The sequence below is a fragment of the Bombus bifarius genome, unplaced genomic scaffold (genome assembly GCF_011952205.1).
Source record: "Bombus bifarius isolate JDL3187 unplaced genomic scaffold, Bbif_JDL3187 scf7180000009343, whole genome shotgun sequence".
NCBI lineage: Eukaryota > Metazoa > Arthropoda > Insecta > Hymenoptera > Apidae > Bombus > Bombus bifarius.
Window position 1 is genome coordinate 1436635 of NW_022885057.1, and position 13128 is coordinate 1449762.

The 13128-nt window shown below is 35.3% G+C and overlaps 3 protein-coding genes across 7 annotated transcripts in view; 2 read left to right on the plus strand and 1 right to left on the minus strand.

Annotated features, from left to right (window-relative positions):
• Nucleotides 1-426: 426 nt before the first annotated feature.
• Nucleotides 427-1717, plus strand: LOC117215040 (N-acetyltransferase family 8 member 3-like). The gene is made up of 2 exons (XM_033461431.1): nucleotides 427-912; nucleotides 1096-1717. The coding sequence occupies exons 1-2, from the start codon at nucleotides 614-616 to the stop codon at nucleotides 1604-1606; spliced, it is 810 nt and encodes a 269-aa protein (XP_033317322.1). The 5' UTR covers nucleotides 427-613; the 3' UTR covers nucleotides 1607-1717.
• Nucleotides 1718-1800: 83 nt separating this feature from the next.
• On the minus strand, nucleotides 1801-5367 carry LOC117215039 (L-galactose dehydrogenase-like). Of its 4 annotated transcripts, none has more exons than XM_033461430.1 (8): nucleotides 5276-5367; nucleotides 4125-4265; nucleotides 3856-3973; nucleotides 3605-3766; nucleotides 3307-3540; nucleotides 3092-3223; nucleotides 2834-3006; nucleotides 1801-1977 (listed from the first exon to the last, which is right to left on the minus strand). In XM_033461430.1, exons 2-8 carry the CDS (start codon nucleotides 4259-4261, stop codon nucleotides 1902-1904), a joined length of 1032 nt encoding a protein of 343 aa, XP_033317321.1. In that variant the 5' UTR covers nucleotides 4262-4265; nucleotides 5276-5367; the 3' UTR covers nucleotides 1801-1901. The 4 variants fall into 4 exon arrangements, with proteins under 4 accessions (XP_033317321.1, XP_033317320.1, XP_033317319.1 ...); XM_033461429.1 differs by having other exon boundaries at nucleotides 5227-5366; XM_033461428.1 differs by lacking the exon at nucleotides 5276-5367 and adding an exon at nucleotides 5115-5158.
• A 6707-nt stretch (nucleotides 5368-12074) lies between these two features.
• The window catches only part of LOC117215073 (lachesin-like), a 181443-nt gene continuing 180389 nt past the window's right edge, over nucleotides 12075-13128 (plus strand). The window contains exon 1 of one of the 2 annotated variants that reach the window (XM_033461495.1): nucleotides 12075-12781. The gene's annotated coding sequence lies outside the window, so the exon portion shown is untranslated. The remainder of the gene's footprint in view (nucleotides 12782-13128) is intronic. The other variant, XM_033461493.1, reaches the window with a different exon arrangement.

A 13128-nucleotide genomic window follows, 5' to 3' on the forward strand; every position in this document is an offset into this window, starting at 1 on the left:
CGTTTTATTAGATATCTACTTCAGAAGATATTGAATGAGAAAACAATTTCGTTAATAAGATAATTAGACAAAGTACAGAAGACCATTCACATACAACGCGTCTTTAGACCAGAGTAGCAATGGCTGAACGCTGACTCTCCCACTTCCAGATAACCTTAAGGCGTATATTCATATACTCATCAATAATCAGTAAGTTTAATGAAAGAAGCGTATATTCTTACCCAAGATTCGATAATTTACATTATATTTACATTAAAAAATGTTGCCAGAAATTTTATAATTATATCATTTATTATGTAATCTATGGAGTAACTCAGTACATATATCTAGAAAAAGTTCATTAGGTTATTAATGACTGATTTTATTATAGAAAGCTTGTTAGCGAACAAACAAGTATTTACCGACCCTTTATATATTAAATAAAGAAATAATGTTAATCAGATATTAATATATATATATACACATACTTGAGAGCAAATTACTAATTTGATATTTGTATTAGCTGCAGATGGCGAACATATCGAAAATATAACCTCGCAATATCTTAATTTATTGCATTTCGTTCGTTAATTATGTATAAAAGTTGTAAAGAGTAAGATAATTGTTTTCCAACATGAATCACATTATAATAGTACGAAGTTATAAGCCAGGCGATGAAATTAATTGTAAGGAGTTAGTGAAAGCGGGCGTAATGTCTTCTCTAAATTCGACGTTTTTGGGAATTGTATTTAAAGAATTGACTTTTCAATTGATGATATTGTTTGCCGCTATAATGTTTATTTTTTTTGGATTGCCCTTGACAGTTTGCATTTTAGTTATTCCTTTCGTCATTTTTTTGGTATATGTTGGAACTTATATAACTTTCACTGTGAAAACTATAGAAGTTAATGAAGAAGTTTCTAATATACCAAGGTAAAAACTTTTTATATGTATGTGTTATTTAATGCTAATGTTAAGACGTTAATATCAAAACTATAGTCCTTTCCAGAATTAAAATGTATTAATATAGTATTGTATGAAATTTTTGTTATGAAAACAAAGTATTTCAGATAAAAGTAAATATTAACATAAAAACTTCTGCATTTATTATAACAGGATTTATATGTCTAATGCCTTTTCATGCTTTTGGGTTGCTGAAGCATTTGAACCTTACCTAATGACACATAATCCAAAGAATGTACATTATACCATAATGACAGAACAACAATTTCGTGATTCAAACATTGACATTTCATCTCAGATTAAGAAGATTGTAGGAACTGTTGCTTTGTGTAAAAGCTATAGATTAGATAAAGGTGCATGGATCAAAAGGCTCTATGTACATGAGCGATATAGAAGAAAAGGAATAGCTTCATGCCTTATAAATGTTGCTGTGCAGTTTGCTATTACTGAAGGATACAGTTGTGCTAATCTTGTTGCTTCAGAATATACAGATGGTGGGAGAGAGCTATGTCTTAAGAAAGGTTTTGAATTGCAACAAATGTACCACAAGCCAATTTTGGGCTCACTTATAACTGTGTTAATGTATGAATTGACATATCAAATTAAACCTGGTGAAGCTGATTATATGCCTGTAGTTTACACTAGATCAATGCTTAATAAATAAGCATTTAAAATTAGATCTAGAAGAATTAAATCTAAAAAGAAAGAATTATATCTGATATTTTTTTAAATACACAACCAGATTTTTATAAATATTTTAGTCTGAGACCATATCTTCTAAAACATATCTAAAGATTGCATTTATAGTTTAGTTTATTAAAATATTTGTGTTATATAAAGTTAAATATACTAAAAATATAGTTTTTGTAAAAAATTTATTACGTATATTAGCATTTAACATATTATAGAAAACAATATTAACAGTATAATGATATTATGTGCAAAAAAATATATTTCTCTTATTTTTTCATATATTCCCAGTATGCTTCAAGTTCTTTGTTTTCCCAGTGTTTCTCTGTTATTTTACATAAATACCTGGAATGAAAAGAAGGATCATTTTATATTTCGTTATTATAAGAAGAAATCTCTAATTTCTGTTTCTGAATTTTTTAAATTTTGGACATAAGTATAATTGAATTATTTCATGTATTGTCAATTAACCATTGCCTTATTGTTATGAGTCCAAATGATTTATTAAGCGAGAACTCTTGTTTTAATAATTGACAACTTACCAAATTCATATCAACTTAAGTATAATAGGTACTTATTTATCACAGAAATATAGTAGATAGAATGTAATCCCATGTCAGATCAGATACTTTAAAAATCTTTGAGAACGGGGACTATTGGCACATGGAACACAATGTATGATTTTTTAAATATGTGAGTTTATGGTTTATAAAAACATGATAATCCATATAAAAAAAATTGATTATTACTACCACAAAATAATTACTACAAGACGACTACTACAACACAAATATTTCTTCTAATTATTTTGTAAAATTAATTTAATTAAAATTTTTATATCCAAGATAATAAACATGTAATTTTATAGAATACATTGCCCTATCTCTAGAATGAATTACTCATAAAATAGTATTAACTAATTTAATATGACATACAAAATATAATTTTTTTAAATTTACTACTGCATATATTACATGGCATAATTGTACATATAACTTTATATATATTATATTTGTTTTCATAAGTTGAAGTGTGATAAAAGAATTCTTTTTTTTGCTAAAAACTTTTATATATGTTATTAGTAAAATTTTATAACGTGGTTTATTTGTTAAATTATGTAAGGAAATAATATATAATAAGAAAACGTTTTTCCACTGTACTGTTAGTAATTAAAAGCTAGCTATTTTAATGTTATACTTACATTTCCTGAATTTCTTGAAGCACATTTTTTTCCTTATCTGTAATTCCATTTTTAACAACATCAAGGTTTATCTGCAGTTCTTTTAAATTTTGCATTCCAACTAAATATGTAGTAATATCTTTGCATTGCATAGAATACCATAATGCTAACTTGGCTAATTCTATATCATGATCCTGCAAAGATAAGTTCTCATTATGTCATAAATAAAGTATTCTCAAATACAAATGTATATTATGTTAATGTTTCAAATTTATATACCTTACAATATGCAGCAGCATCTGCACATACTTTTTTCGTTTGTTCTGAACTGGGATGCCAAATTGGTGCACCCTTATTAGTTAGAAGTCCCATACATGGTGCAGAAGCATTAATTATACCAATATTATGTGCCTAAGAAATTGGTACATTTGTTTAAACTGTTAACAAGTATTATTCTGAGAAATATGGATATTTAATTTACTGCGAAATTCTACCTTGAAAAATGGAATATATTCAGACAAAGTATTATCTATTAGTGTATGCCTTGAATAGCTCAGTACGCAAGAAATTTTAATATTACTTTTCTCAATACATTCCTTCAAAATAGATATCGGATATCCAGTGATACCAATGTGCTTTGCCTTGCCCTCCGCAACTTGTCTTGACAGTTCTGGTAAGGTTTGTGTAATTACTATGTCTAAACTTGGTGCAAATTCGATATCATGAACCTATAAGAAATACATGTTACTAATTGATAAATGAAACAAACCATAAAAAGTTGATGGTTCTTACTTGGATGACATCAACATAATCCAAACCCAAAAGTTGCAAGCTTTTAAGGAAACTACTTCTAGTTTTTTTTTTGGAAAAATTGAACATATTTTCGTAATTTAATTCATATCGTCCAACTTTTGTCGCGATATAATATGCTTTACGTGGAATGCCTTTCAGTGCCTAGATACATTAAATAAGCATTAAACATTAAATAAATTAGAAAAAGATATATATTTAATATGTGTATTATAATATGCAAAAAAGAATACTTTTCCAATAGTAGTTTCGGAGCGACCTTGACCATACCATGGTGCGGTATCAATGTAATTGATCCCCTGTTTTATTCCTTGACGTATCGCTTCAATTGCTTGACCTTCATCATACGTACTGTCGCCGTATCAACATATGAAAGTATGAAATTATCGTAATATTAAATTTTAAAAATATTTATAAAAACATTTTTTTCATAATTTTTTTATAGATATTAAAGCTTATGTTATGTATGGAATAAAATTTTGAATAAAAATTAAGTACCAACCCATAATGACAACCAAGCGGTCCGCCACCAAATGATAATTTGCTGACCATCAATCCGGTTTTGCCGAAAGGTCTATATTCCATAGCCTTAACGGCTTCCAAATCATGAAAACCTTCAACGTATGTCGGTGGTAACATATTTCTAAATATTAGTAACGAAATTAATTAAATGTAGAAATGTTAATATATTTTTCTTAAATTTAATTGTGTATATCGTGGAAAGTATTTTAGTTAGGATATTTAAGAAAGGGAATGAAATATATTACGTTTTAAAGATGAAGTAATCAGTTAAATATTGGAATGTAAATAGTATGAACATCATTATGTGATGTTAAACAAACAGAATAAAATAAAAGTAATAAGCGGGAATAGAGTTTTATATTGGAAACGAAACTTCTTGTGTTGCTGTATGACTACGTGTAACAGCAATAGTAATATAATACATACGCGCCGTATGCAGGGACATTATTACTTTTGTAATAAAACCACTTTATTATACATAAATTTTTTTATTTTTTTGTATAGGCTAAACCTTTTTCGTTATAAACTTCAAAAATTTTTCACATTTTTTTCGTATTTGATGTATATTATATGTATGTATGTACGCTGTGGTTGAAGTACAGTTTACGCTTTTACCATAAGATTCTATTGTATTTCAAGAATTGAGTTAGCGTTAGCCGTAATCATATTAAATCTCACGAATAATTTTTAAATACTAACGTGTAAGATGATTTATATTTAACACTTAAAGTACATCGCACGATTTTCATACTAGAGCGTAAGGAGCACTTGAATAAACACATTATTCTTATGTCTATCAAATATAAGTATATTTCTTTTATATTTTTGGCGTTCAAGGACTAAGACACTTTGAATAGAGCGCGTACACTTTTCTCGAAGATAGAAGTGAGAAAGTGACATTTTCCACGATAACATTATCTTCATTCGAATGTGTGATAAATAAACATACTTTCAAATAAACAATATTAACACGAATCGAATGTGCGTAACGAATCTCATGATGTAATAACTATATGTTATATATACACTTTGTTATAATTATGATTATATATAACGTATATGACTATGATCTATTTATCTACTTATCTATTATATTTATACAGAAACAAATAAAATCTGTTTTCAAGTTACGTGTGCAGAATTTTTATGAATCTCTCCTTTTCCAACGGTTCACAAACTTAGAAGTCAATGCTAAGATGATAAGAATAGGACTGGCTGTAAACATTCAGCTCTGAGCATTAAGCGAATCCAGTAGTGCCATCTTCTTAAATTGAATGAATTCGAACATTATTTGTGCGATATTGATCCATTAGGCAGTACACACGAGGTACACGCCAGTTACAGATCAAATACGTATAAAATTTTGTAGGACGTCACGTTACCGATGTTCGGTACATGAAAATTGGCGCCAACTCCACGCTTCTGGTAGCGTTAAAAGCAATATGGCTGTCATGTCAAACTTTGAACGCGTGCATGTCGTGAAAACCCATTAATCACGTTTTTTAAGAAAAAATATCCTTCGTTGGTGTGAATTTTTGCACAAACAAGGTAAGATATACATTATATTTACTAATATACAATTCTTTCTTGAACGTACACTTATGCAAAGATAAGAGTAGTTTTTGAAACCTTACGTTATATCGTACAATGTTGGTACATACACATGTAAGCGTAATAGCGAAATAAAACATAGTCAAACGGATGAACTTATTACTTTAAAAGCCTGTGAATTGCGTCGGCAGGAGAAGTAACGAAGGGAATTCCAGGATTTTTATGCTACTACTAAATAATAAAATTAGTACGCTGTTAACAGTACGCCGTGCACCGGCGGTTAAAGCTAATTTAATGATTTTCGTTATTGGCTCGAGCATCGTAAAGCTATCCGAGCCCATCTGTTGCCCGCGTAGATTTTAATATCGCTCCACTCATTTGCACCGCCTGAATCGAACGCCCGGCTTGCTATTTCAACGTTTTCAATTCTCCAACGATTTGTTTATAACTCTTTCGCCAACGTCGAATGGCTATCATCAATTTATCGTATTCTATAGTTTTCGTCAATTTCTTCAATTTCCAAAGCTTTTAAATGGTGAACGTAGGGAAGATTATCAAAGGGCGTAAAGACCAATTTCATAATGATTGGCAACTAAGCAACGAGAACGTTACTTTCTCTAATGTTCTGCAAGGTTTAATTAATCTTCCGTAAGTGCTATTCGAATCACGATTTGAGTTTAAAGTTTTTAATATTACTCGCATGACAAAGATAGGTGGTATGTCTGTATCACTCCTATTTCATTTCTTGGTATACAGGATGTTCGGCTACTGTTTCAACATAATTTAAGGAGAAAATCAAGAATAAAAAATTGCGTTTTCGGCTTTGTTTTTCAGTTACTCTGAGTTAACTCATCCATTTGCAAAGATTTTTCTTCTTGTATTTTCTTGCATACATTTCACACAATTTAACGTACCGGTATCCCACAATCATTGGTCTATTTTGAAAATACTTTGCATGTCCGAAAATTCTGCAAATGTATACATTTTGGCTAACAAAAACTCGCGCAAATTTCATAGAGCAGTTTTCGATATGTTCTTATGGTTTTCCACGAGTAAGTAGGTTTAACGTTCAATTTATCATTTTTTTTGCAAAACGTCGCGCGGGGTTGCTTACGTCTCTAAATACCATAGTCTTCTCTACAACTTGTACGAGGTAAGCTGTTGCTCATGTGTCGTTCGGATGAGGATCGCTGTGCGCCCCGCTACTTAGGCTGACCTTCCTTTGTTCGTGTAAGGAGGTTTGTTCGCGTGCAGGCGATATTTTGGCCGATTTTTAATTGTCAATAACTAAAAAAAAAAAACAAAGCCGAAAACGTAATGTTTTATTCTTGATTTTCATTTTATTTGGGCGTCAAGAATTAGCCCTTAAATTATGTTGAAACAGTAGCCGAACACTTGTATAAAGGTAACACGAAGTAACAAGAAACCTTAGTTTTTCGAGCAACAATCCTCTCGTCCGTGAATATCGTCACTTTTTAATGTTGGCAAGATAGAAGGGATAGAAATCGCGTAGAGGGCGCATGGAATCGACAGTGTAGGGAACGTGTTGAAATCAAAGGGTACAATTAAAGTCACCATTAAAGCGGCATCGTCAGGTGCGATCCTTTACGAACGACGCTCACGATACTTGTGACTGTGCTCCACTTTCAACGGTAACACTTTGCCGTGTTCGAGAGGAAGTTAGAGTTAGCACATCAAGTCACCGAGTTGTTCAATAATTCCGCTGGGTACTGCAAAGGAACAACGAGACGAGTACTGGCCTTTCGTCGTGTCGTTACTAGCTTTTCCTTTCGTCCTCTTGTTCTTCCCTCTGCCTTTTCCAATATCCTCCGCCTCTGAAGGGAAAAAGACTGAAGAAAAGAAAGGCAGAGAGAGAGAGAGGCAAGTGACAGTGGCTCGTTTATTAATAAACGAAAAAAGAAGAGGATAAAGGAGGAGTAGAGCGAGGAATGGGTATTAGAGGATGAGAGTGGCGGTTGAGTAGAGGCCAGGATGAAAAGGAACGAAGTGGTAGGGCGGCGCGTGACACGGGGTTTAAGGAAGCCGCCGAATATATACGCGCGCTGATCGTTCGCCAGCCGTTTTAACAATTCGCGACGCGTCCGCGTTAACAGCGTTACGACAACAAGCTCGAGTTGTAGAAACTTATAACGAGAAAATAATGAACCCGGTTCACCAAGTCTGCTTGGAATGCGAGCCCGGTGTATACCCAACCTCTCGCAAGTAGCTGTCCCGGCTCTCTCACTCGTTTCACCGTTTCTCGGTTTAACCACCTTTTCGATTTTCCACCGCTTTCCATGGCCCCTCTCTCCGTCCTGGTTCTATTCTAATTTTAGTTCTTCGTTCCCGTCGCACGATCCACCTCTGTCGTCGTTTTGTTCGTTTCATATTTTCATTTTACCATTCACCTTCACCTGTTCGTTTCGTTTTGCTTTCTCGCGTCGCCCTTCTTCTCTTCGTTTGGTTGTCCGATTCGTTCTTTCTTCTTCTTCGTTCCTTTGTCCTGTCTTACTTGGATTACTCCCTTCTTTCTTCATTCCCTTTCCACGTAAAGGAATATTTGAATGTTGAGGATTCCACGATGGAAGAAAGGGAGTCCATGAAAGGAAAACGGAACACAGTACGCGGCGAATCCGAGAGCGGCGCTTGTATTGAACGCAAGAGGACGAATCGAGCGTGGAATTTCTCGGTGGAATCTGCAGCCCTGAACGTAGCGAAGACAGAAAAGACTGATGTCCTGTATCCTGTCCTGGATCGCCTTTCCCGACCGATTGAAGAAGGACGACGGAGGAAAAAGGAGAAAAAAGGAGTAGAACGCCGTTGGTATCCGGAATGGATTACGGAATCGGATGGAATAGCGGACCGGAAAGTCCTCCTTGTCTATTCTAGCGCGACACCTCATCATTCCGCCACGTTCGCCGAGGTATCCTTCCGACGTACACCGTATTTCGATCTTTCCCCGAGGCGTGTACGGTGATTTAAGTCACTGTTTACGTTTTCGTGTCTTTCGCAGTCCTCCTTCCCGGCCAGGGATCGCATAGGAATTCGCATTCGCCCCCGATCTACTTCCTATACCTTCTATACGTAAATCCAACCTAGTATTAGATCAAACATTGTCATGTTATCGAAAATCGAACAGGAATGATCGAATTCCGTTGCGTCGTAAAAAATAATGTAATTCTGCTTGAGAGTTCTTCGATTCGGAAAGTTTACAGGCTTCAGGCTTTTGCGTAATTTTTAAATTTCGCTATATTCGACGCATCAAAGATAGAATTTGAGAAATGTAATAAAAATTGTTAAATGTCAAGCACATTATACAAAAATAATAATCGAAATATCGATTCACCGTGACGACGTGTTTACATTAGGAAATTCTTGTATCTCTTAGGATAGATTACACGCGCGATGCATATTGTTAGACGGGACAACGAGGAAGTACGGTGTTAACTGAAACACGAAATCAGATGTGTTTCACGATATGCGCAAAAACGAAATGCTTGCCATTGAATTAGCATACTATCATTTAAACAGGCATTCCGGATGCGTCATCCGGTCGTCATTAGTAGCGCTCATTGAAGGTCCATTGAAAGCTGGATCCAGTCCTACAGACTAATTACAGTCCGGCGTATACGGTATCGGAAGCAGTCACGGATCTATAAAAGGGCTGCGGAACACGTACTACTTACCATCTCCCAGCACCTACGTATGCGTTTGGTATTGTGCACATTAATGAAACCGAACATTCTACTTTTACGACATTCTATGAGTTGATTCTCGTAATTTCAGCGACACAACGTTCGTTACATTTCACTGTTATACGTTTCAACTAATTTTCATTCTTTAAGAAATAAAAGTTTTAAGAGCTGTATTTCATTCTACACGTTCGTCGGCGATCTTGCCTTACAGAATATTTTGTAGTAATTTTTTAGACAACCTTAGGAAGTAATGGATTTTATTTATATATTAGCTTCGTAGAAAATAACAATTGGAAAGTTGGATGATAGGTATCCAAATATTATTTTTTATTCGATCTTTGATTAATTGCTATGGATACATTTTGATAAACAGGATTTGGTAATCCGAAGTAAAAGACAAGAGAAGGATAAATCATTAAAGCCAGGAAATAATGCCTGGGTGATGGACATTTATTGTTTTCATAAAACACGAAGAAACAAGGGTTTTTCAATGGAATTTTTGACACATCTACTTGCCGGACGAGAAGAGAAGGTGAAAGATAATGCCGCCCAAATCAATCATGGTAACATCGAGGTCGAGTGTTTTTATTCCATTACTTTGGGCAACGCCGTCTTCCTAACCACTTACTTAACCTGCATCCTCATCTCTTCTGTGTCGAGACTTGATGGCCTCGACAACTCAAATATTATCCGCCGTTCGATTCCTTCCTTGTCACGCGAAAACGGTAGTATCGTAGTACGTTATTTAAAAGGCAGATATAGCGTCTTAACTCTAATTTATCGTAACACAGATGCTCAAATAAGATTTTCACCGCACCACGTGATCCTTTTTTTTCGTTTTTTTTTCGTTTTGATCGAAAGATTCAACGATTAGTTTGATTCTCTGTTTATCGTTCCACAGAATCGATATCTCAGAGATAGAGAACGATGACAAATATCATTGAACCTTAATCGAGAATTTGGAAAGCGTCTGTAAGACACGACGAAGCTTTTGGTTCGGAAGCTATCTCGTTTATGCTTCAAACTGGATTTTTCATCATTTTCCGTAGTCATCTATAGCTTACGGCTGCGCCGAAGTTTCTGTATTATAAGTATTATCTCTTTATCCGGGGATAAGTAGTTTTTGCTTTTTCATAGAATATTTCCCAAAGATTCTTATGAACGCTAGATTATAAAAATTTCAGGCACATTATAAAAAATGGCACGCAAAACAGAGGATTAGGGAAAGGAAAAAGGATAAATAGTGCTTCCAAAGTCCACGATTCAACGGAAAAGTGAAATTCGTTGGACTTAATCAGATGTAAAAAAATTAAAGAAGGTTTACGTCAGAAGTACTTCAAATCTGTGCGTCAGCTGTTTTAAGTCTTTAAAATATCACCGTGCTAGGGATTGATAAATGGAAAAGGGGAACGTAAGGGGAAGGGAGAAAGTGACAAGAGAAATACATCCGACAACGAAGAGAAATACGACCGATCCATTCGAAAAAACGCATTATGCTGGTCGGTCTCGTTATAGGGGTTGTAAATAAAAACTTCGCCGCTCGTATCTGCATTTCAACCACACCCTGGGCCATTTGCATCTCATTTCGAACGTTATATCTGTTTCATTAACGAAGTGGACAGTAGATTGCCATTCCATCGATTACACGCGTTACAGTTGCTTTTGTGCGTACTACGTATTAAAAATGGAGTTCATTTTAACAAACAGATATCCCTTATCGGATTATTAACAATTTTCATCTACCACGCTTTACGAAGCAGATGTAAGCTTTAATCAGAGATTTATTACACGAAATGAGAAATAATATTACAAACGTTCGTACATACAGAAGTATAGTTTTATCTATGAAGTTGTATTATTCGTTGTTTCGTTTGGAGTTGGAGAAAGCTTGATGTTTCTTCTTGCGATGGTTTCGTGAATAGAGAAAACGTGTATGCAACATTAATTTACATATGTAACGGATCTGTCGGAATTTGCACACTTGCCAAAAAACGGAGTGTTCTTCCAGAGATACAATATCCCTCTCAGCATTTTCATGCTTACGAGTCATGTCGGGATTAACGATTATGTGTCACATTGAAAAATATTTTATACAATCTACGTGTTTTCAACGATATCTGTTAATTTTTCATAATTTCATCTATACATATTTTTCAAATCGTATTTTATTCATCTACCATCGCTATGCACCACCGATCGTGACACTAGTACCAATCCATTTATCCCAATTATCGATTCTCAATTACCAAATCAAAATGAAAACCCATAATCGATTATACTCACTTCAAGTTCGTATCAAGCATACAGGAAGTATCAACCACAAAATTATTCTCTTTTTCCTAGCTCACTGATCTTCGCACATATTGATCGCTTTTATCCGTTAACTATAATAAACTTGATCGGAAGAAGCGTGTCGATGGTCACAGGGGATGCTCTATCGTGGAAAAGGGTTCTCCGGTCATCTTGAGGAAGAGGTGCGGCGTGAAGTGGCACGATCAGACGCGAAGAGAACAGGGGAAGAGCGGCGTGAAGCAAACCGGCCAAAAACGGACAAGGAAGAAGAGTAGAGAAGCCGTGAGGGCTCACCAGGGCGGAGGGGTGCAGGTAGTTGCACGTGGAGGCGGAGCGACGCCGCGCGTCGTGTCTAGCTAGCGACGTTGAGCGTCCTGCCCCCAAAGCGTCGGGTGGGGAGCCGTGGTGAACGCAGTTCTCGACTGATCGCCGAGAAGGTGTAACGGTGTTGCTAGATGCGAGTGACGGCGAGGCGTACGAAAAGCCACGTGATCGACTCTTTCACCGGCTGAACGTGACAGCTGAACGCGGCGACAGCCTTCGCGATCATTCGTTCTACTTCTTCGTCGTCGACCTTCAACCACTTAAGGAGTGTCACTGCTCTATATTGTCGTAAATTCCTTGAGTCTCGTCGCGAAACAAAACCTAAACAGATCATGACAGCAAACGTAAAGCATGGTTGATCGTTGAGCCGGGTTTTATGCAAAAATTTATATATGATTTATTTTTTCGATCGAGCTCTTCCGTTATCTTTGCTCGTCGAATATGAGTGATGTTCCGGTTCGTGAGCAAAAGAAGTCGTATGTCGATCAAAGACGCGTTTAAATTGTTTATTTGGTCCGGAAAATCAGGATAGCTTTCGAGAGGGGGGCGTGTTTAATTTGATCGTCGTTGAGGCACGCGGATTGAGACATGCCAGAGAAACGTAGTTAACCAGATACGTGATTCTTGTGTGATACAACGTGAACGGCGCGGCATCGTGCAGTGTTTAAGGGTGTTGAAGGTGCGTCCAATGAAGGGATAAGAATGTCACCGGTGCTACAGCGGTAGAGGGTGTCACGGATCTGGGATTTTCGAGGCTGAGGAGCGCTTAGATAAGGTAAGTGCCAAGTTTTTTATCATAGTTGATTTTTATTCGGAACAAAAGGATGATCGCATTGATCGATCGGCTGTTTCGACGCTTTCGACATCCTTGAATGATGGAATATATAACAATAGGGACGTGAAGATTATGGATTAGATCGTGGAAAGTTTGAATAACGAACCATATCTATTAAATAGCAGTAGCCAGTCGGAGCAGATCTCAAGATTTTTATTTTTTTTTTTTTGTTATAAAATATATTAGAAAATTAAGACTTCAAAGACTCGACAATTTCTTCGACTCGTTTGTCTGTAAATTTTTAACAAATTTAGAACCAATTAACAAAACGACAAAAATAATAATTA

Bases quoted from the DNA above. Each gene is read 5' to 3' on its own strand.
- LOC117215040 (XM_033461431.1), top strand. From the start codon at position 614: ATGAATCACATTATAATAGTACGAAGTTATAAGCCAGGCGATGAAATT. The intron at 913-1,095 runs GTAAAAACTTTT...TTATTATAACAG, and splicing joins GAAGTTTCTAATATACCAAG to GATTTATATGTCTAATGCCT.
- LOC117215039 (XM_033461426.1), bottom strand. From the start codon at position 4,926: ATGTGTTTATTCAAGTGCTCCTTACGCTCTAGTATGAAAATCGTGCGA. The intron at 3,974-4,124 runs GTTGGTACTTAA...ATACGGCGACAG, and splicing joins CCGCTTGGTTGTCATTATGG to TACGTATGATGAAGGTCAAG. The intron at 3,767-3,855 runs GTATTCTTTTTT...TAATGTATCTAG, and splicing joins CCGAAACTACTATTGGAAAA to GCACTGAAAGGCATTCCACG.